At 38.6% G+C, this 20,004-nt stretch overlaps 1 protein-coding gene across 1 annotated transcript; it reads left to right on the top strand.

Annotated features, from left to right (window-relative positions):
• The first annotated feature begins 7,422 nt into the window (after positions 1-7,422).
• On the top strand, positions 7,423-18,603 carry LOC129670656 (nephrocan). Its single transcript, XM_055599225.1, has 3 exons — positions 7,423-7,611; positions 14,917-15,818; positions 18,156-18,603. Exons 1-3 carry the CDS (start codon positions 7,423-7,425, stop codon positions 18,601-18,603), a joined length of 1,539 nt encoding a protein of 512 aa, XP_055455200.1.
• Positions 18,604-20,004: the final 1,401 nt, after the last annotated feature.

The raw sequence follows: 20,004 nt of genomic DNA, 5'->3' as shown, positions 1-20,004 counted from the left end.
AAAAAATACTGTGTGAGAATGGGAAAATACTTAAACCTACAAAAACAATAGCTTTCAAATTATTAAAAACATGCTGTGTTGAGCTGGGCACCATGGTGCACGCCTGTATCCCAGAACTCTGTGAGTTTGAGGCCAGCCTGCTCTACAATGTGAGTCCAGGACAGCCAAGGCTGCACAAAGAAACCCTATCTTGAAATAATAATAATTATAATAATTATAATAATAATAATAAAAAGTGCTATGTATCAGAGTTATTTCTATTATTCTCAAAACGTCCTGCAGTAAGTATAATTACTCTGTTATAAGTGAATGGTAAACAGATTAAGCATTTTAGTAATGCCACACAAAAGGCATCTCAATGTAGGTATCTTTCTTACTAGTCTTTGGCATTAGCTATATGATGCAGAAGAATAAGGAATCCATTTCATGTTGCTAGTATGAAAAATTGGCAAATCTGTCCTAAGAGCTTTCTTAGACAGTATTTCCAAGGCATGTGCATATACAACTATAACAACATAAAAGTAATTTTCTATTGTAGCTTTTTAAATAAACCACACAAATACAAATTGCATTTCTTTAAAAATATTAAATTTACTACTTACTATGTGAAAGAATCCAAACTGCATTTCGTGTTTACGTGGCCATTGTTCTTATGGCTGGTGAACATCTTAATTTTCAACATTGTACAACTCCAACAAGTCACACCAAGTTGTATCGTGGATGTCTCAGGCTAGTTTCTTGTCACATTGTCCCCTCTCATTGTTATACGGTGTGGTAGCTGTCATATCCTATGTGCTCACCATCTTGGTATTCAGTGATTACTTTAAATGCTCATGAGGTTTCCTAATAGAATGTTTTGCCCACTTAGATTTAGGATTTTGCAGTTCTGGAAGTCACAATAGAACACAAACTTGGAAAAAGAGGCTCAATGGTCAAATACTGCCATCTGTTGTCAGTGTGCTCTATATGCATTTGTTGCTTTGTCTTTCCTGGGATTTGGACTTGTGCGTTTTGTCTTTTCAGTACTTGTAAAGTTTGTTTTCACACAGCTTTAAAAAAGATTGTGATATTTCTATTTTCAGTTGGATTGGAAGATACTTCCAATAACTCATAAATCATGCTTGTGTGATTTAAAACATCATGATATGACAAAAGCAGTCTGGTTTTCTTTTGTCATTGTTGTTTGGAGACAGGATTTTGCTATGTCTCTCTGACTGGCGTGGATACACCAGGGTGGCCTAAAACTTCTAGCAGTTGTCTTGTCTCTGCCTCATGACTGCGGGATTCAGACATGGGTCACCACACACATCTTGGCAATCTTATTTTGTTCTTATTGAGTCTCACCACTAAAGACAGGGTGAAGACTGAGGAGACTAGAAAAAAGAGGGAAGATGCTGGTGTGTCCTTTCGTACCTAGATGGTAGATGTGCAGTTAGTTAATGATGTAGATTCTTCTAGAGCACCACCAGCTGTCATGGCACTGGAAGGTCAATAGAAAACTGGCCTTGGACAGGATTGTGAGATTATGAGTTTTAAGCTCTACTCTGTTCCAGGCTTAATACTTCATACTTGTTTCCGTTAATTTTCTATAACCCTGGCAGGAATAGGAAAAGAGATTAAGTACTCTTGATAGTTATAAACAGCTGTGTGATGAATAAAGAAATGCAAGGAAAGTCTATTGCTGTTTATTTTAGCAATGTGCGGAAGTCTTGGAATATTGTACTTATTTTACAATCACTGCATTTGTAACATAAAATTGCTATGATTTATAATTTTGAGAAAGTCATGCAAAAGAAGCAAATTTGAGTATTTCTGGGTGATTTATTTAGCCTCATCCTTCCTCTGTTTGTTTCTTTTAATAGAAATGGGGAAACTTGTCTTCTTCTAAAAATACAAGAATTATAATAGAGTGATTTAAGATTAGCTCAGCCACCCTGCTTTCCTCCTCCTCCTCCTCCTCCTCCTCCTCCTCCTCCTCCTCCTCCTTCTTCTTTTTCTCACACGAAGTTATGAACTTCGTTCCCATTTAGGTTTCTACAAATATCTACCAAGGCTCTTTGCAGTAATCATATGAAACACCTTAGAATGTAAGCCCTAATGTATAACATGCTGGCCTGGGAGATGGCTCAGCAAATAAAGTGTTTGCTGTTCAACAATGAAGGCCTGAGTTGGGACCCTTAGTACCTTCATTAAAAAAGCCAGACGTGGTGGTGTGCATCTGTTCCTCAGTACTTAGAAGCAGAGCCAGGAGGGTTCTGGGGCCTTGCTGGTCAGCCCATCTAACTGAACCAATGAAGTCCAGTTTCAATGAGAGAACTTTCTTCAAAAACTAAGTTGGAGAAAGACAAAAGAAGACACTTAAGGTCACCTTCTAGCCTCTCTATATACATGGCTGTGTACATGCATGTGTACTTGTATGTGCGTGCACACACACATGCAAATTAAACAAACAAACAAAAAACAAAACTCTTTCTGCTAGGGGAGGAATGCTGTAACTGGATAATGTTGGTGGTTAAGACAGTCCACTATTTACCTAGGAAATTCTAAAAGCAGTTGCTTTTCAAACATACCTTTGATAAATGCAGCAGGGCATAGCTAAATAGATTTTATACTGTCTAATGGGTTAGACATATTGTTTAAAAAACATTAGTCTTTAAATTTCAAGTAATTTTTCCAACATATTTAGCAATATTTAGCACATTTCCAAATATTTAGCAATATTTTATCTTATTTTTTAAGTCCAGTATAATTTAGGCTTTAAAAATGATATTTTTTTTCTGTTCCACAATTAAAGGGTCTCTCTCAGGTGGTATATTTTGTATGGTGTACCCAGAGTTAAAGCATGACAAAAAGTTTTCAGTTCCCATTACTACATTTGTATTCCTTTGCACTGTTAAGACTAACTTTTAAGTTCTTTTCCACTGTGACCTGCTCCATACTCTTCATTTACTCTCTCCCATGGGTCATTATCTAAAACCACTCTTTATCAGTGGCTATCAGCATTTACCGGTCATTGATTCTTCTCTTTATTCACTGTCAAGTCATTGTTTGCTTCTCAGATTGTCAGTTTTCACAGATCAAACACAAACTCCCCCTCATTTACCTCCTTCATTTATGTTTCTAATAGATTAATTCTATAAGCAGCCTCCCCCAAGAGGTGCATTCTCAATACCCTTTAACATATTCTTTCCTTTGTACTTCAAATTTAGAATGCAAGAATGCTTTTTTGTTTGTTTTGAGACAGGATTCCTCTGTATATCCTTGACTGTCCTGGACTCACTTTGTAGAGCAGGCTGGCCTTGAACTCACAGCAATCTTCTTTCCTCTGCCTCACTGTGTGGGATTAAAGGCATGGCCACCATGCTGGGCTTACAAGAATGCTTGACAGAACTATTTTTGAGATTTCTTTTGTAGTCCAGGATGGTCTTGAACTCACTATTCTTCTGCCTGAGCCTCTTGAATGCAAGTGTGTACTGCTGTCCCCAGCTATCTTCATTTTATAAGAGAAAGCAAAACAAAAAATGAAGTGTATATGGTTTTTGTTTTATTTTAACACCTTTGTTCAACATGCTCCAGAATAAACAATTTTGAAAGAATTGTGTACACTTTTTTAAAACCCTTAAAGTATTTTTTTAATCTAAGAAATCCATGTTTCTATTTTTGAAAAACTTTCTGTTTACCATTTAGTTAGTCAGTTTGTAGTCAGAACACGAGCTGATACTCCAAGTGCCAGATCCGGTCCTATTTAGGTAAGTCAGTTTCTTTTCTGGACTTCAGTTTTTGGTAGATAATAGAGAAGAGATTATTAAGAATATTATCTCTAAGTTTTCTTCTGATGCGGACATCCGTTGACAGCCATTAAAATTCATCCGAATATCAAAACAGGAGTTAACTCCTCCCTTTAACACAATAGGAGCACTCATTTAAATGCGACTTCTGCAGAGTTCTTCATGATGCCTTTTGTGGTAATGGCTCCCAATATGTAATTTCAGAGTACGGACCAATTATGTTTGATCCTTGATTGTGATAAATCAGGAAAGGTCAATATCCATTCGCTTTTCCTGCAGTTTTTCTTCTTTTAAACAATTGCACTACTGACATTTTGAACTGTAAACATTCCTTCCTATGGGTGACACCCTGTTCCTGTAGGGTGTTTAGCAGGAGTATCTCTGCCTGTTTCCCACTAGAGGCCAATGACACTGTCCCTTCCCCGACAGTTTCATGACAATCAGAAATGTTTCACTTTGCAAGTTGTGTTTCAGGAAGGGTCCATATGTTATTGTTCTTGATTCTGGTCATAACTTAAGGAAAACTTTCAAACCGTGCCTGGAGCTCTTGAAATACTGCAAATAAAAGGAGAGGAACTCCTTGCAGCAGGAACCCACTTAGGTGGCACCTTCCTTGATTTCCACACAGAATAGTCGCCTCTACGAAAGAAGAAGTAATGGTGTCAACATCAGAAGTCTGAATAAGACCCAGGAGAAGCTGCGGTTGGAAAATCAAACCATTGTTGCCAATGAGAACTCTTATGTCAGGGTCATGTCTTTTAGGAACACTGGCCTGCAAGATTTATTGAATGCCACTGGAGACATTCCTATTGCTGGTAGCTTCATTCTTAGGACCTTCACTGACCTCATTCGAGCAACTTTCCAGGAGGTGTGTCTTCTAGCTGCTACAGGTCCCAGGGACTGACTGGCAACCCCTCACAGAGGCATCTTTTGTACACAGATTCTCCTCCGCAAAGGGAACATGGCCATTTCATACAGCCATGTTCCCCCAGCCGCTTTGGTGCCATGGATGATGGCTTGGGAAGTTCTGTGCATGCGCAGCACCATCTCTGGTAAGCATACGTGAGAGAGGTCATGCCTGAACGAAGGAGATAAGAAAGAAAACAAAGGGTCTGCTGAGAAGGCCATGACCAAGGAGAAAGGTCATAGTGTAGGGTCTGTGTCAGCTTCTGAATGCAATCGGGCTCTGCCTGAGGTGGAGGACTGCTCTAAGGTTCTAAGTGACAACTGTGTCTACACCCTGAAGACCTGAGGGAGTGTCAAGGCAGCTACTGGGGACTGATCTGTAACTCTCACTGCTCAGGCCACTGAATGAGTTGGCACAACCACAGATTGTTTGTGAGGTCTTCTGCAAATACGCAAAATGGAAAGAAAGTGGATAGTAAAATAAACAGTTTCTGAAAAACAACATCAAAAACCTTTCAGTGGAGAGAGACAGTAATAAAAGAAGTCAGGAAGAAACTGGGTTTGGAGAAGCTGAACTAAAAATCTAATCCAAGCCCAGTTCAAACGCAAAGACAATTCCTTGAGACTGTTGTTTTCTGTGCTGAAAGATTAAATCCAGATTTTCGATGCATATGGAATAGAGCTGTTGGGAGAATATTGTGTTTCTGTGCTTGAGCAATATATTGTATTCCTCTATTGGCATTTCTTTCCTCCAGAAAACCAGGTAAAAACATCAGAAGTGTTCTGAACTCTCTGATATGAGGAACCATATGCCTTATCCTTCATCTTAGGAGACTCAAGTTCAGGGACAAGAAACCTGAACCATATGTGGCTAGCCCTTGGTCAGCGAGTAGAAGCTCCAGATGTCAGTAGAAAGAAGCCGAACAGTGGGGCATTTCCTGTGGCTATTTCTGTTTTTCTTTTCTTTTCATTCTTTTTTTTTTCTTTCTTTTTTTTTCTTTTTGGACAGGGTCTTCCTAAATAGAACAGACTTGCCTAGAACTCACAATCCCCCTGCCTCAGTCTCATGAGTTGGAATTATGGTACTCTGCACTGCCAGGGCTATGGTTACTCCCTCGCACAATAAATAATCAAAGGAGTTCTTAACCTCCAGATTAGATACTAAAAAACATGAAAGTAATTTTATGTCATCTGTTTAGCAATGTACAGACACACATAACAAGTCTAGTGACAATTTCTCTTGTCTTTCCAAAGCCTAAGCATAGAAAGGGGCTAGAAAAGTAATGTTTAACTTTGAGATAGGAATAAAGCTGATGTGTCCCCCTCCTTGCTATCTTTCTTAAAATTTTTATCACATTTTGGTGTGTGTGAGAGAGAGGGGACAGAGGAGAGGCAGGCATGGGGAGGTCAGCGGACAGCTTTTGAAAGTTGCTTCTCAACTATAGGTATCAGGAATTGAACTCATATCATTAGGGTTGTAGGCAAGTGCCTTTACCCACAGAGCCATCTCAACTGCCCTTTTAAATTTTTCTTCCATTTTTTTTAAGTCAGTGATACACTTTGATATTGGGAAATTTTGAAAACTTAAAAAATAATTATTATTAGACAAAAGCAACAAGGTATTTAAAAGCAAAACATTGATAAAAAAGAAACCTTTCACCACTCTTTGTCTCTGATAAAATAAAATAACACAAGAAAATAAGAAAAAAACATCAGGAAGACACATAGTAGCAGGACTCTGGAAGTCAAATCAGTTGGTTATAAGGTCAAAGACAATGCTTGCAAATGGCACTGGTATGTAGAGGGCTGAGGGTCTCTGGAGAAGCTTTTTGCAGTGAAGTGTTGCTTTGGAGCACTTGCTGAGGCTCAGCAGCATGACAGAGTCCAGATCTCAGTTCAACACTTGCAAAGGCTTCAGCAATGCAGTGCCCAGTGCAGGACAAAAAGCCACAGCAGAGAACCACACTGAATAAATGACCCTGTCCATCTACACCTTTACAAGATCCCACAATCAGCAAATCCCTGTGAAGAAAATAAAGACCCTCTTGCCATTACTACAAGAAGAAACAGATAATAGGCTTACTTGGTGTTTTGTTTTTAATATAGTTAATATTTTGAAGTGAGAAAGAGTTTTTCTCAAAACATTGTATTTAGGTGAATTAAGAGATAGATAAACCAAGCTCCTTATCTGTGGCTCTAAATATTTCACATTGCAACCCATTGTTTCATCTAGCAATAAAACGTCACTGAAACAGTAACAAGTAGAGAACCTGCCTGTTTCCCCTTAATAATTAATGTGAGAGGAGAACACCTGCTTGCTTAGGTCCTGAAAAAATGGTTTTAATATAGGGTCATAGAAAATGCAAAGGTTTTATGGCCCACTATAAAACAGCTCTTTGTCTTTTTCCACTAATTCCTTAGTGTCACATTTAACAAAACGAGGAAACTACAGATAATAGAAGTGTTTGCAGTTTAGACTTGCAAGTCATAAATAACATAGGGTTTTGTTCACCTAGAGATATTAAGGCAGCTTATCAATGTTTACGCCCTTTTTCTTTGTAATGATTGCTAACCCAGACAAATGGAGCAAACGGAGGTTTTTCTCCCCCTTGTCTTCTCACACGGACAGAGTACACATTCATAAGATTCTGTTATCAGAGTTCCTAGTATAAAGAGTAAGGTGTCACCTAAACAGTTGGTTGCTACCTGCAAACCTCTGTTTTGAAAGATGCACCTGCTCTGTGCTTTTCTTTTTTGGCTCTCTCTTAGCAATGGCCTCAGTGCTAACTGTCCAGGACGATGCAGTTGTGATTCTATGCAGTCTGTACAATGCTACAGGCTCATGGAGGTACCGCTGGGCATCCCTTCCACCACCAAGAGACTCTACATTAGTCACAGCAGAATCCAGCACCTTCAGGTAACAGTGTCCTTTCCCCATTGAAGTTGCAATGATTTAATTCTTGGAGCAGGGTGTGGGATGAGTATGAGGATTTTTAACTTGAATAATCCTAATTGTAAGGTGCTATATCTCAAGTTAAGCTGTTGTGCTACCTATTTGTTGGACATTAGTGAGATGTTCTATGCCTCTAGATATTTCTTTTTAGGGAACTAGCCACATAACACTCTGTCCTGAGAGTCAGAATTTTATTTTGTTTTTTATGCAACAATTTAAAAATCAAGCTGTGACAAAGTACACATGAAGAATGGGCTCTTTCTTAAAAAGAACATTGTCCTGGAGAACAAGTCCTTTCAAAGGAAAAGGTTTTATTTTGCCCCATAGGTAGCAGAAAAGAATGTCATAAGACTATGTAAATGAAATGGCAGATCGGACTCATTCATACAAATCCACAGCCAGCCAGGTACCAGGGCTTTGGGAGAACCCAGATGGAGATACGTTGGATTTAATTTTGTCAAGTCCGGTGCAGTTCTCATGATGTGGCTTGAATTGTGACTCTGGAAACAGTACTACCAATTTGTCTGACTTTCAAAAGTTAAGAGAAATTTTACTTTTGATCTTTGGTGTTTGGGAAGGCAAGGGAGGATTAGGGTTCTCTCTAGCTAGATACATGACCATCTTAGACAAACTACTAGCAAACATCTGTGTCTCATTTTTTGTATCCTTGATGAAGTGAGAAGGTTGCATTAGATATGTCCTCCTCTAGACAGAAACATCTATCACGTTCTGTTTCTTTCTTCAGTATTAAGTGCATCTTCTCAGATGATCAAGGCCTGAGATAAGAAACTAGCTCTTTGAGAACTAGAGAGCTAACTCCTCTATGAGAGGCTTTAGGTTAAGCTATCTGACCTCCCAATAGAGGCAGCCATGCAGCTTCATTTGGTTAATTTCTTCACTCAAGTTTAACAAACTTTTCCCCTAGTTTATGTTCCCTAAATGGCATGGTATTACTATCGAGGCTCGACGTGCACGATCAGCCTCATCTGTTTGCCTTCCCCTTCTACTCTAATAGCACCTAATACCAGAGAGCAAGTCTGACCTTGCCTGTCGGGTCTTACCATTTAAACAAGACAGCTGGGTAAATGTGAGACACTTAAATATTTGTTCTGCGAGCTAAGCTGCCTGCAGAGTCTGGTAATAGTCCTATTCTGCCACTTTGTTGTCAACTGATGACTCATCAAATTCTGTTACTAAATGAGTCATTTTGTCACCCCTTTAGGCTTATGGAGCAGTGGCACTGCCATTTCCATGACTTTAACTCTGTCTAGTTGTCTCTTGGAAGGGCAGGTCACATCAGAAAGATTGATGAAAGATAGATTGTTCTGTTGAGGAAACAAAAAGCTCCAAGTGATGATCATATTTCACTTGTATACACTTAATACAATGTATAGTCTACAGTAAATAAAATGTATATTCCATTTATTTAGTTTGGGCTTAACAGAACTAGTGCCCATATGTAAAACAAGCAAACAAACAAAAAAACCCATCTTTGAGTAAAACCTTGGGTTATCAGTAACACAAATTTTATATGACTTAATTTTAAACACTAATATAAGCAGCATTTTAATGGAGTTTATTACTTGTTCATAAAATTTAACTGTTTGGGATTATGAATGTCATGTTTGAGATTCAGGATAAAAGCCTAAAAATTCTGCTTCTGCCTTTAGGAAAAGGGGATTTTATTCATCAGATTTGCCTATAAAAATTCCTGCTTCTCTGAGGTTCATGTTTTTGGCCCATACTAGTCTTCCTTTTCCTTTTGCCTACTTTACTCTGTATGTCTGACCTCTTCCCTGCTAGCTCATGGTCTTTCCCACCATCCTCAGTCCTGAATCTTCTTGGGTGTCTTTAGTCGCTAGGTAGATGCTTAGTCTATTGTCCCAGTATCATTCCTCTTTGTTCTCAAAATGTATCTTTCTTCAATTCCACATTACCTCAGCCATTTTAGTTATGTTGCTTGTTTCTATGAAAATCATGTCTCATACTTCCCATTACCCTGTGACCTTCTCCACTTGGGAAATCTTGACCTCTTTTCCATTTAGCTGCCTCTCTTTTTAACTTATGGAGACTTGGAGCCCTAACTTTACCCATGTTCTCCCAGATATTGAGTTTATTTCCCATCTCCCTTCTTCCTCTGCCCCTCCCCTCTCTATATTTCACATTTAATTGTCTTCTAGAAAGGCCTCAATATTAAAGGCGGATGGTAATTCTCCTCTGTTTCTGCTACACCTAGACAAGTGGGTGCTGCTGGAGAGGTTCACACAGCCAGATGGTTTGGAGCCACCATGAATACAAGCTCTCCTACCTCATCTGCATCTTGTTAATGCCTTTTCTTCTTTTAGTTTCGTGAGTGCTCATAATCTTCTACTACTCCAGTGCAGTTTTGGGTTTCCTAGTCAATGCTCCTACCCCATTCTCAACAGGAGCCTGTTTTTCCATTCTATTGAGAGGTCATGACAAACCTCTCTTTCTTCACTCCTGCTCAGTGTGTGCTAACACTGCATCCCTCTAACCTCTCCCCAGACCTTGCTCTGGGTGTTCTCCACCCCCACATCAGCAGTAGCCATTCCTCTGTAGCTCTTTATTCTATGCCACACACTTGCTCCTTTTATTACAACACTAAAGTCCCCATATTTCTGCTCCTCTTCTCCCTACCACCTTCTGTGATTTTCCAGACTCTGCCTGACTCAGCTCCCTTACCTCTTGTTTATTTCCTAATTCACTGCTGTCCTCCCTATTCCATACAACTGAGATTCTAAATCTTGGCTGCACACTTCCATTTTCCAGAAATTTGTGCTCTTTTTGCCTGTTGTGAAACTATATAATCACACTTCTCCATTTTGTCTTTTTGTTCATTTATTTTTCTCTACTGTTCTCCTTCCCTTTCACCCCTTTTGAGGTTTCTCAATAAGTCCTAATTACTAAACAATGATCTTATGTGACTTCAGTGTATCTCAGTGATGAAGGCTCCTCTACCTGAATCCTTAATACAAAGCTCCCCCACATTTCAGATTTATTCATCTGGCATTAGGCTTCTTTACTTAGAGACAAAGAAGGATCTCAAAACAACATGCTTCAAACTGAATTCAGCCTTTCTCCCCATACTTAGAGTCTTCTGTGACTGATTTATTTTACTTAATAGAATATTTTCAAGGTTCATCCCTAATGTAGTTCATGTCAGAATTTCCTTCCTTTTAAAGGTTGTCTGGGTTTTACTGTGTTTGTGTGTTTGTGTGTGTGTATGCACATATATATGATAGATTGTTATACCCTGTAGTCATCAGACATTTGTATTGTTTTTTTCATTTTGTCTATTGTGAACCATGCTACTATGAATGCTTGTATTTCAGTACCGAAGTTTTTTTTTAACCTAATTTTATTTTTTTTGTTTTTAAAATTTTATTTATTTATGTGTGGGTACTATGTTTGCATGTATGCCAGCATGACAGAAGAGGGCCTCAGAACCTAGTATAGATGGTTGTGAGCCACCATGTGGTTTCCGGAAATTGAACTAGGACCTCTGGATGAGCAGCCAGTGCTCTTAACCCCTGAGCCATCTCGTCAGCCCCCCAGTACAGAATTTTTTACATGGACCTAGATTGTCCTTTTCTTTGGTATCTATATAGGAATTTTTTTTTTCATGAAATGGGGACTCCAGTAGTATTTTGAAAAACTGTCATCTCATCTTCCACTATGGATACCTGATTTTGCATTCCTGTAACAAGTTTGACACTTTCACTTTTCCATAACCTCACCAATATTCATTGTCTTTTTCTTTTTGATTATAGCTATTTTAATGTGTTTCAGGCAGTATTTCATTTCAATTTTGATTTGTGTTTCCCCAATGTCTAATAACATTAAACGTTTGTGTTTTTATTTTCATTTGCTTGTTGGTCATTTGTATATTGTTTTTGGAGAAGTATAAATGCAAATTATTTGCTTATTTTTAAATCAGGTTACTTATATCATAATTATCAAGTTGCAAGCATTCTTCAGATATTTTAAAATGGCTCTCTTACTAGAGAAATCACTTGCAATTTTTTTGTCTCACAGTCTGTGGGCTTATCTTTTTTTTTTTTAACACACTGAATTTTTTAGCTTTAAATGAGTCTAGCTTCTCTTTTTGTGATTCACTTATAGTCCCAGCCTCATATCTAAAATGTTTTGCCTCAGCAAAGATTATGAATAATTATGCCTATAATTTCCTCTGAGAGTTTAAGGTTTTAGCTCTCATATTTAGGTCCACAATCTATATCTAGTTAAATTTTTATGTGTGGTATGAGAAAGGAGTCATCCTTATTCTTTTGTAGTCTTCATCTATTTCTATCACTATTCACTATTTTATATTTACTTTCAGGACACAGTGAAGTACTTGATTGTACTTAGTGGAAGACAGGAGAAACAAATGATGCCAGTGTATCATGTGGGCTCTGCCAGGCCACCAAGTTCACTCCTGTTTTGGAGAGTACAGATTCAGTTCAGTTTGTGTGCACATCTGCAAAACAGAGCTAAATTTACCTCACTATTATCGTTCAAACTTCTACAAGCCCAAGTAACATATTTTACTTTATGGCAGAGGTCAAATGTGAATATAGTTATGGTAGTAAATTAAAATTATTCTACTCTACATTGTGTGTGTGTAAGAGAAGTTATAGTGGTTTTTAACAGGGTAACTTAACAGTGAAATTACAGGTTATTTTTATTATCTTTCCACATTTTCTCAGAGATTTAAGATAGGTTATAGAGACCAAGTGTTCCTTTCATAACCAGAAAAAAATTTCAAGACTGCTTTAGAAACAACTTGATGGTTGCTTCATATAGGTTAGAAGTCATTTCTTTGTGGGGTTGGCAGTTTTGTCTTATATTCAACCTATGAAGAGTCCAAGGATAGTGTGTATGACTCCCTTGGGTGTGTGACATTGGAACCACAACCAGCCCCAGACTGAAAACATCAGCAAGGCCTCTGAGAAAGCCAGTAGAAACACACCAGCTACACACCACACTCTTGCTTCCTCTTAAAAAAAAAAAAAAAAGAAACCTGAATGAGCTACCAGCTGTGCCAATAGCTCTAGGGCAATTGCATCTCTCTCCACTTTTGTGAGTACATCTTGCTGAGGTCATGAAAAGGGGAAATTTAGTCTGGATAATTCATTTTTCTCATTGTCAACTCAGCAGACTCATCCCTAGTATTCAACATCAGTGGAAGGCAGAGGCAGATGGAGGCCATACTGGTCTACAGAGTGAATTCAGAACAGCCATAGTGGTTACACAAAGAAACCCCTTCTCAAAAAAATAAAAATAACTAAATACATAAAAATTAAAAATAAAATAAATTGAAATTGCTTGCCCAAGCAGCAAGTAAAAAAATAATTTATTTTTTATTTATTTTTAAAGATTTATTCATTTTTTAAAATTTTATATAGATGAGTGCTCTGTCCGCATGTACATCTTCATGAGAAGGGGTTTCTTTGTATAACCACCTGCCTCTCCCTTGCAAGTGCAGGAATTAAAGCCTGTGCCACTATCCCATGTCAATTTAAATTCCGTAAGCCTTGGCTTTCCTCTCTGAAGAGTCAATGGTCATACATTATAAAAATCATGATCAATCAGTTTTAAGAAAATGCTGGCTATTTTAATTAATAACCATCATAACTAATCTATGCTGACTCTGAAAAAAAAAAGGATAAGAAAATATATCCCATGTTCAATAAAGGAAAAAAAAAAGAGAATAAGGTTAGAAATGCGGCAGCATCTGTATGTTATCTAGGCCACTCTCTGAACTTTTTAAGTAGAAAGGAAAGCAAACTGAGACTCTGACAACATGGCTTGTCTAGTCCCAAAGTGAATTGACCATCCAGATCCATGCCAGCTCTAAGATGATTCTTAGGAATTATCAAGGTTTAGAAGTTCCATTGAAACCAGATTCTTCTTTGGGGATTCTACAGGTCAAGAAGTGAAGGGCTGTGTCTATTTCTGACTTTATATGAAAGATAAACACCCAGAAAAGTTTTTTTTTGTTTTTTTTTTTTTTTAAGAATGCAGCATGAAATAGAACAGAATGCTTAACTTGGGGGAAATTCACCACTGAAATGGGAGACCTGGACAAGATCGTTGATAAAGCACCCATTCCTCCTATCCCCCAAAAAACTGTGTGGATTTGTGTCCAAACCTTGAGTTTCTTTTACAACATATTGTTTAGAGGCCAAGTACAATACAAATGGTGTAGCTGAGGAAGGGCGGACCTTGGTCAGCTTCTCTCACTTTCTAACATAGTTTTCTCATCGAGATACTAAAATTGGTGATAGCCAACTTGAAGTGTTGTTGGGAGGCTGCTGGGAATATTTCAGAAAGTGGGTGGCAGTTGTAAATACTGAGCAAATTAAAGAAAAGAAAACTTGCTGTGGAGATAATTAATGTGGACTAATTAATGTGGTTGTTGAAGTGTTGAGAAAGTTCTAAACACCAGCAGCAATATATACTTCAGTGCCAATGTGCACTGTCAGGACACACGTATACATTTGTGTCTTTGGGGATCTTTTTCACTGGTGAAGTATAATCCGGGGATAGAAAATAGGCTTATTTTCCAAATGCTGACATAACAAAATGTCCCGAGTAATATCCTAATGACAGAAGAGTCTATGACATTCGATTTTTTTGCTTTTCATGTTTTCCTCTTGTAATCTTAGGCTTAGAGACTTTTTTTTTTTTTACAGTTGGTGAAATGTTTGTAGGTTGTTTAATTTCCAGCTGTTGAAATGCAATAAAAGAACGCTCTAGGGCACGATGCAATTGTGTAATGTGTGAGCACTTCTGCCTCGAAAAGAATTTCCTGGGTCAGAAAAAAAGTGTAGTAAAAGTTGACCAATATCATCTATTGGCCAAGAGTGTGTGAAAGAGTAATTTTAATGTCTTACACTGATGAAGTCTGTATTAGTCAGGATTCTCAAGTCCTAAGTTGGGAGGCAGATGTGAAGGGAAATCCAGAAGAGTTGGAGGGGAAAAGTAGAGGTGGTAATGATCTGAACACATGATAAACATACACGAAATTATCAAAATATTTAAAAATTATCTAGACTTGATTTGAAATTATTATTTTAAAAGGTAATTTAAAAACAAATGTGAAGGGCAGTCTGAAATATGATTAGTATTGAAATGATAATGTGTGTGATTTTTTTTTCACAGATTCTTAGTTTATTTTTCTCTTTTCTTGTCCACTCCTGTCTGTCTCTCATCACCATCACTGTTGTCATTATTGCTATTTTGCAGTTATCTAACTTTACTGGACTGTTGGCTCTGGAAGATTTTATTCTGCTGGCCAGTGGAACAGAGTCTGTGGAAAATGATACCTTCAAGACTCTAAGTGGCTTAAAGACCCTAGAACTTTGGAAAAATAAATTGAGACGGGTCCCCAGTGCCCTCCCAGCCAACCTTGAAGTGTTAAAATTAAATGATAACTCAATATGTGTTCTACATGGTTCAGATTTTGAAGGACTGGGGAAATTAAAAATCCTGGAACTTAAGAACAACTTGATCTCTGCTCTGTCTCCCGGCATGCTCTCCTCACTCACCAATCTGCAAAGTTTGATGGTGGATGGTAACAACATAGCATCTGTAGCTGGACCACTGAACCTTCCCCATCTGAAGTACGTGAGCATGGAGAACAATAAACTCCATCTTATACCAGGGAATGTCTTCTCTTCTCTGCAGACTTTGCAGTACCTCAGTTTCAGTGGTAACCTCCTGACTAAAATTCCTACAAATCTACCCCAATCCTTGCTATCTTTAAAGCTGGAGAGGAACCAGCTCAAAGTGGTCAGGTTTCGAGATGTGAGACACTTGGAGAACCTGTCCCATCTTTACCTGTCAGAGAACTTCCTGTTCTCCATTGATGGGGTGCAGATGCTTACCAATTTAACCGTTCTTGAGGTGTCCCAAAACCGGCTTCAAATGTTGCCTCCCAAGCTACCAGCAAGGCTACAGAAGCTCGACTGTAGCAGTAACTTCATTCAGAGAGTGACAGCGCCAGAATTCCAGGACCTCAGAGACCTGAAACATCTGTTTCTAGACAACAATGTAGTCAGCTTGTTTGAGGCTGGAGCCCTTCAGAGGTGTTCTCAGCTGTCCAACCTGGCCCTGGAGCAGAATCTGCTGTTGTACATACCTCTGAGGTGAGTGAGCACTGTCATTTCCTGTAGACACCAGAAAGCAGTCGCAAGACACTGGGACACATCAGCTGCTTATGCAGTCAGAAAATAAAACTAGGGGTTAGGGACATATATTTCCAACAGTGGTTTAGAATCCCCAGCCTGCAAACCAAATCCATAGGGAATTAATTTTGTTCTTGGAAAAATACACACAGATAATATCTACCCTGACAAACACAATATGGGCACACAGTAAAAAGTACCTCTTGATTTCTGAGAATGCGGTGTGCAAAACTGGGTGACTGGGCATGGGTAACCACTAGCAAGGACATGAGGAAACATTGATGGGGGATAGATGGTAAGAAATTTTTGTTTTAAAAAGCATCAAAGTAGTACTTCTGTGGAAAAACTATAATGTAATTACTTATTTTGAATTACTTACTGGGGAGTCTCAAATTATTCTCAGTTATATGGCCCAAGGGCTTAAGCAGGCTCTGTGTAAACTTCTGTGTCCATGTGAGTGGGTGAGTCCATCAGCCTTGATCTTACTCTCTGTTTTCAGCTAGGCAACTGCTTTTTTCTTTCTTTTCCCCTCTCTTCTCTGGTCCTTTCTTATCCTCCCCACCTCTTTCCTCTTTCTTTAACTCTTCCTTCCCCTCCTTCTAGTTTCCTCTTTCTCATCTTCTCTCCTCACCACTCACACTCAAATATTCCCTTTGCAAACATTTTTCCTTCCATATACAAGTTACTTCAAATGTTAATCATTCTCTTAACCATACAACCACCCCCATAACTATTCAACCATCCCCTCAACTACTCAACCACCTCCATAACTACTCAACCATCCCTATAAACTACTTAACTATCCTGATAACTACTCAGCCATGCTTTTAGCTACTCAACCATCTCACTAACTACTCAACCATCCCCTTAACTACTCAACTATCCTGATAACTACTCAGCCATCCCCTTAACTTCGCAACCATCCCCTTAACTACTCAACCATACCCCTAACTACTCAATCATCCCCTTAACTACTCAACCATCTCCTTAATGACGCAACCATCCCCTTAATTATCCAACTATCCCCTTAACTATTCATAATCCACTCATAAGTTTACGTCTGTGGGCATGTGTTTTTGTGGGGCACAAGGCTCATGTGGCACGCACAGAACAGCTTACCAGAGTTGGTTCTCTTCTTCCATCATGTGAGTCCTGGGTATTGAATTCAAGTTGCCAGCCTTGGCAGTGGGTACCTTCATAGTGGAACCATCTCTCTAGCTCCCCAGTATTCAACTTTCATATCTATTTAAAAATCTTAAAATCCTTTCAGCACTTCATCTTAAACAAACAAACAAACAAACAAACAAACCCAGAAGGCTTTCTGGTCCTGCTCATTATCCTTACCAAGTTTCTTATAATTAATATAGCAACTTCTGCTCCCATACATTCACATGGCTCCCACTTTGCCTAATTCATGGTTAGTCACAGTGATAAACAGGAAAGGAAGAATTATCTTTAATATGTATAGACTTTTTTTCCTAGCTGGAAAGGAACTTTTTGTTGTGTGTGTGACATCTGTACCCACTTCAGAACATTAGAAAGTGATCCCTGACTAGGGAAGTCAACATTTAAAATACGTAGATAGTGATTTGAAACATGAACTTTGACTTACTCTTTGCCGTCTGTTTTCTGTGTTGTTTTAAAACCATCTTGTCTCAGCTTTAAGACTCCAGTGTTAGGGAGATTGCAGTCTGTAGCATAGCTGCAGAAGCTTACCTTCTTTCATCTTTTGACTTTGAATATGTCTTTTACTATATGAAAGTTTTTAAGTTTATTGATTTATCAGTTTTTAATAGCTTCTAGGTTTTTGAGTCATGAAAATATTTTTAAAAATAGAATTAGTAGTCTAATTTATTTTGATAATTTTTATAACCACACAATAGCTCATTGTTTTATGATTACTAAAATACCAGGTATTAGTGTCCTTGCTTTTTGTTGTTATAATTCAATATGTTACAAACACTTGCAAATAAGTATTTATTTGTTTTCATATTATTTCTTAGTGGGAGTCCAGGCATTACTGAAATTTGTTACATATCACTACATTGTTTCTGAAATGGGACCTAAACAGATGATTCCTAAACAGTTTTTTTTTTTTTATAACTTTGGGAGAAGAAAATTTTAAAGTTTAAAACCAAATCATGTTGTAATTTCATACATTAAGACATACAGCTTGTTTCCTTCCTTGTAAAAGGAGGGAACTGTACAGAGAAGTGGCTACTGAGTGTTGGCTGGGAGGTTTTGAACGATGGTTGATGGTTGTAGCCTCCTGTCTCATGCTGTTTCTTAACTTTGCAGGCTCCCTAAAACTCTGGCCAGGCTGGACCTCAAGGGCAATGCCATCCAGGACATGGCTGAGAGGGAGCTCAGAGACCTCAAACAGCTTCAGGTCCTCAACCTGAGGAACAACAAGATCTCTGCCTTAGACCTCAAGGCACTGGAAGGGCTGCCTCGGCTCAGGCACCTATACCTGGATGGAAATCCCTGGAATTGTACCTGCAATCTCCTACGAGTCAGGGAAGTCCTGAAGGCCAAGGGCACGGATGTGAAAGGAGGACAGTGTGCGGCCCCAGCAGAACGACAAGGGGAGAGCTGGATGTCCTCCAAGAAGATCCTGAAACAGTGCGAGCATCACTTAAACCAGAACGAGAAAAGCAAAGAGAGCAAGAAGAAAGCAAAACAGGAAGACTCTTCCAGCAGTAGACTCAGTGTGGATGATGACGATGATGATTATGAAATAGATTAGAGATGACCTTTGCTTCCAGATTTGAAAATGATTTTTAATGTCCACTCTCTTAAGCAGAAACACACGATCATTTAGATATGCAAGCTTTATTCGTAAGTGGTTTTTGTTATTTTTGAAAATGAAATAAGGGTTAAGATTAGTTAAAATGTGGGAGAAAAAAAAGTAGATGTTTCACATTTTGAAACAATTTGTGTTTTAGTCCGAATTCTAGGCAAATAATGTCAAATAAAATTATCATTTAACCAACTTCCCACAAATAGAGTATTTCATTTTACCAAGTAATTGTTGACATTTTAAATATGAAGCTGCTGCTAATGGCCTACACTACAAACTTCTACTATAAGCAACAAGAGCAGACTGACCAAGTGCAAAAGAACTTACTAGAACAATTCATAGTAATTCACAGAATCAAAGGAAAAACTGACAAGTTTGGTGAGAACAGTGTTGTAGTAATATAAAATGGCTGTTTAGCTATTTAATGCTTATTATTAGTATTATACCTATGATTATCTAACCCTCTATCACAAATAATAAGAAGCACCTGTTAGATTTTATAATTGCATTATTTACAGGCAGATACCTGAATCACCTCATCATCCATCACCCAGCCCCCATCCAATGTCATTCTCCTTAACCATCCTATATTCCATCTGTAACCTTATAAATATTTGCTTTTATTCTTTGTCTGGGCCTTTTCACGCCATTATTGGAGTCCTTCCTCCCAGGCCCCACATGGTTTTTTCTCCAGGCTAACCTATCTTGGCATCCTCCTTCTTCCTTTCTCCCAGTCCCTCAGTTTCCTGTGATTCTCTCAGAAGTCCAGGAATCTGAGCCACCCCTACTCCATTTTGCCTTGTCCTTGGTTAAGGAACAAATCAGGTATAATATTTTAGGCAGGTTTTCACAAACAAGTATGGGTTTATCCTGCGGGTGATATCTAGATCTTGAGCACCAGTAATTAGCATTAGACCAACCTCCAAAAGAACAGTGTGTTACCTTCCTCGAAGTAGAATGAAATACCTAGGAGATGAACAAATAATCAGCAGGGAAGGTTTGTTTTGGTTCATGGTTTCTGAGCCATGATTGCATGGTTATTTGGTGCGAGCTTGTAGTGGAGGAGGCCTTGTTCACCTCTTGGCAAACAGGAAGGAGAGAGAGAAGGAAGCCAACTCACTTGACATGTTTTCAACTAACCTCCAATCACCTAACTTCCTTCATCTACTCTCCACTGCTTCAAAGTTCCATCATTTCAAAGTGGCATAGTGGGTGGGGGGTGGGTGAGCTTTCAGGAGCCATTTCAATTTCGAAGATGGGAGCCAGGGGTCAGAACTACTCGAAGGCCTCACACAGAAGTATGCAATGGAGATACCCTTAGCTTGTCCACAGCTCTCCTCTCTGGAG

Source organism: Psammomys obesus, unplaced genomic scaffold, assembly GCF_907164565.1.
Source record: "Psammomys obesus unplaced genomic scaffold, mPsaObe1.curated_primary_1811, whole genome shotgun sequence".
NCBI classification, from domain to species: Eukaryota; Metazoa; Chordata; class Mammalia; order Rodentia; family Muridae; genus Psammomys; species Psammomys obesus.
The sequence above is the reverse complement of the archived record's forward strand: the minus strand, read 5'-3'. Positions and strand labels throughout refer to the sequence as shown.

What these genes read in the sequence shown, in the direction of transcription:
- LOC129670656 (XM_055599225.1), top strand. Translation starts at nt 7,423, where the DNA reads ATGCACCTGCTCTGTGCTTTTCTTTTTTGGCTCTCTCTTAGCAATGGC. An exon ending in GCAGAATCCAGCACCTTCAG is followed by an intron (nt 7,612 to 14,916) that starts GTAACAGTGTCC and finishes GCTATTTTGCAG; the next exon opens with TTATCTAACTTTACTGGACT. An exon ending in CTGTTGTACATACCTCTGAG is followed by an intron (nt 15,819 to 18,155) that starts GTGAGTGAGCAC and finishes TTAACTTTGCAG; the next exon opens with GCTCCCTAAAACTCTGGCCA.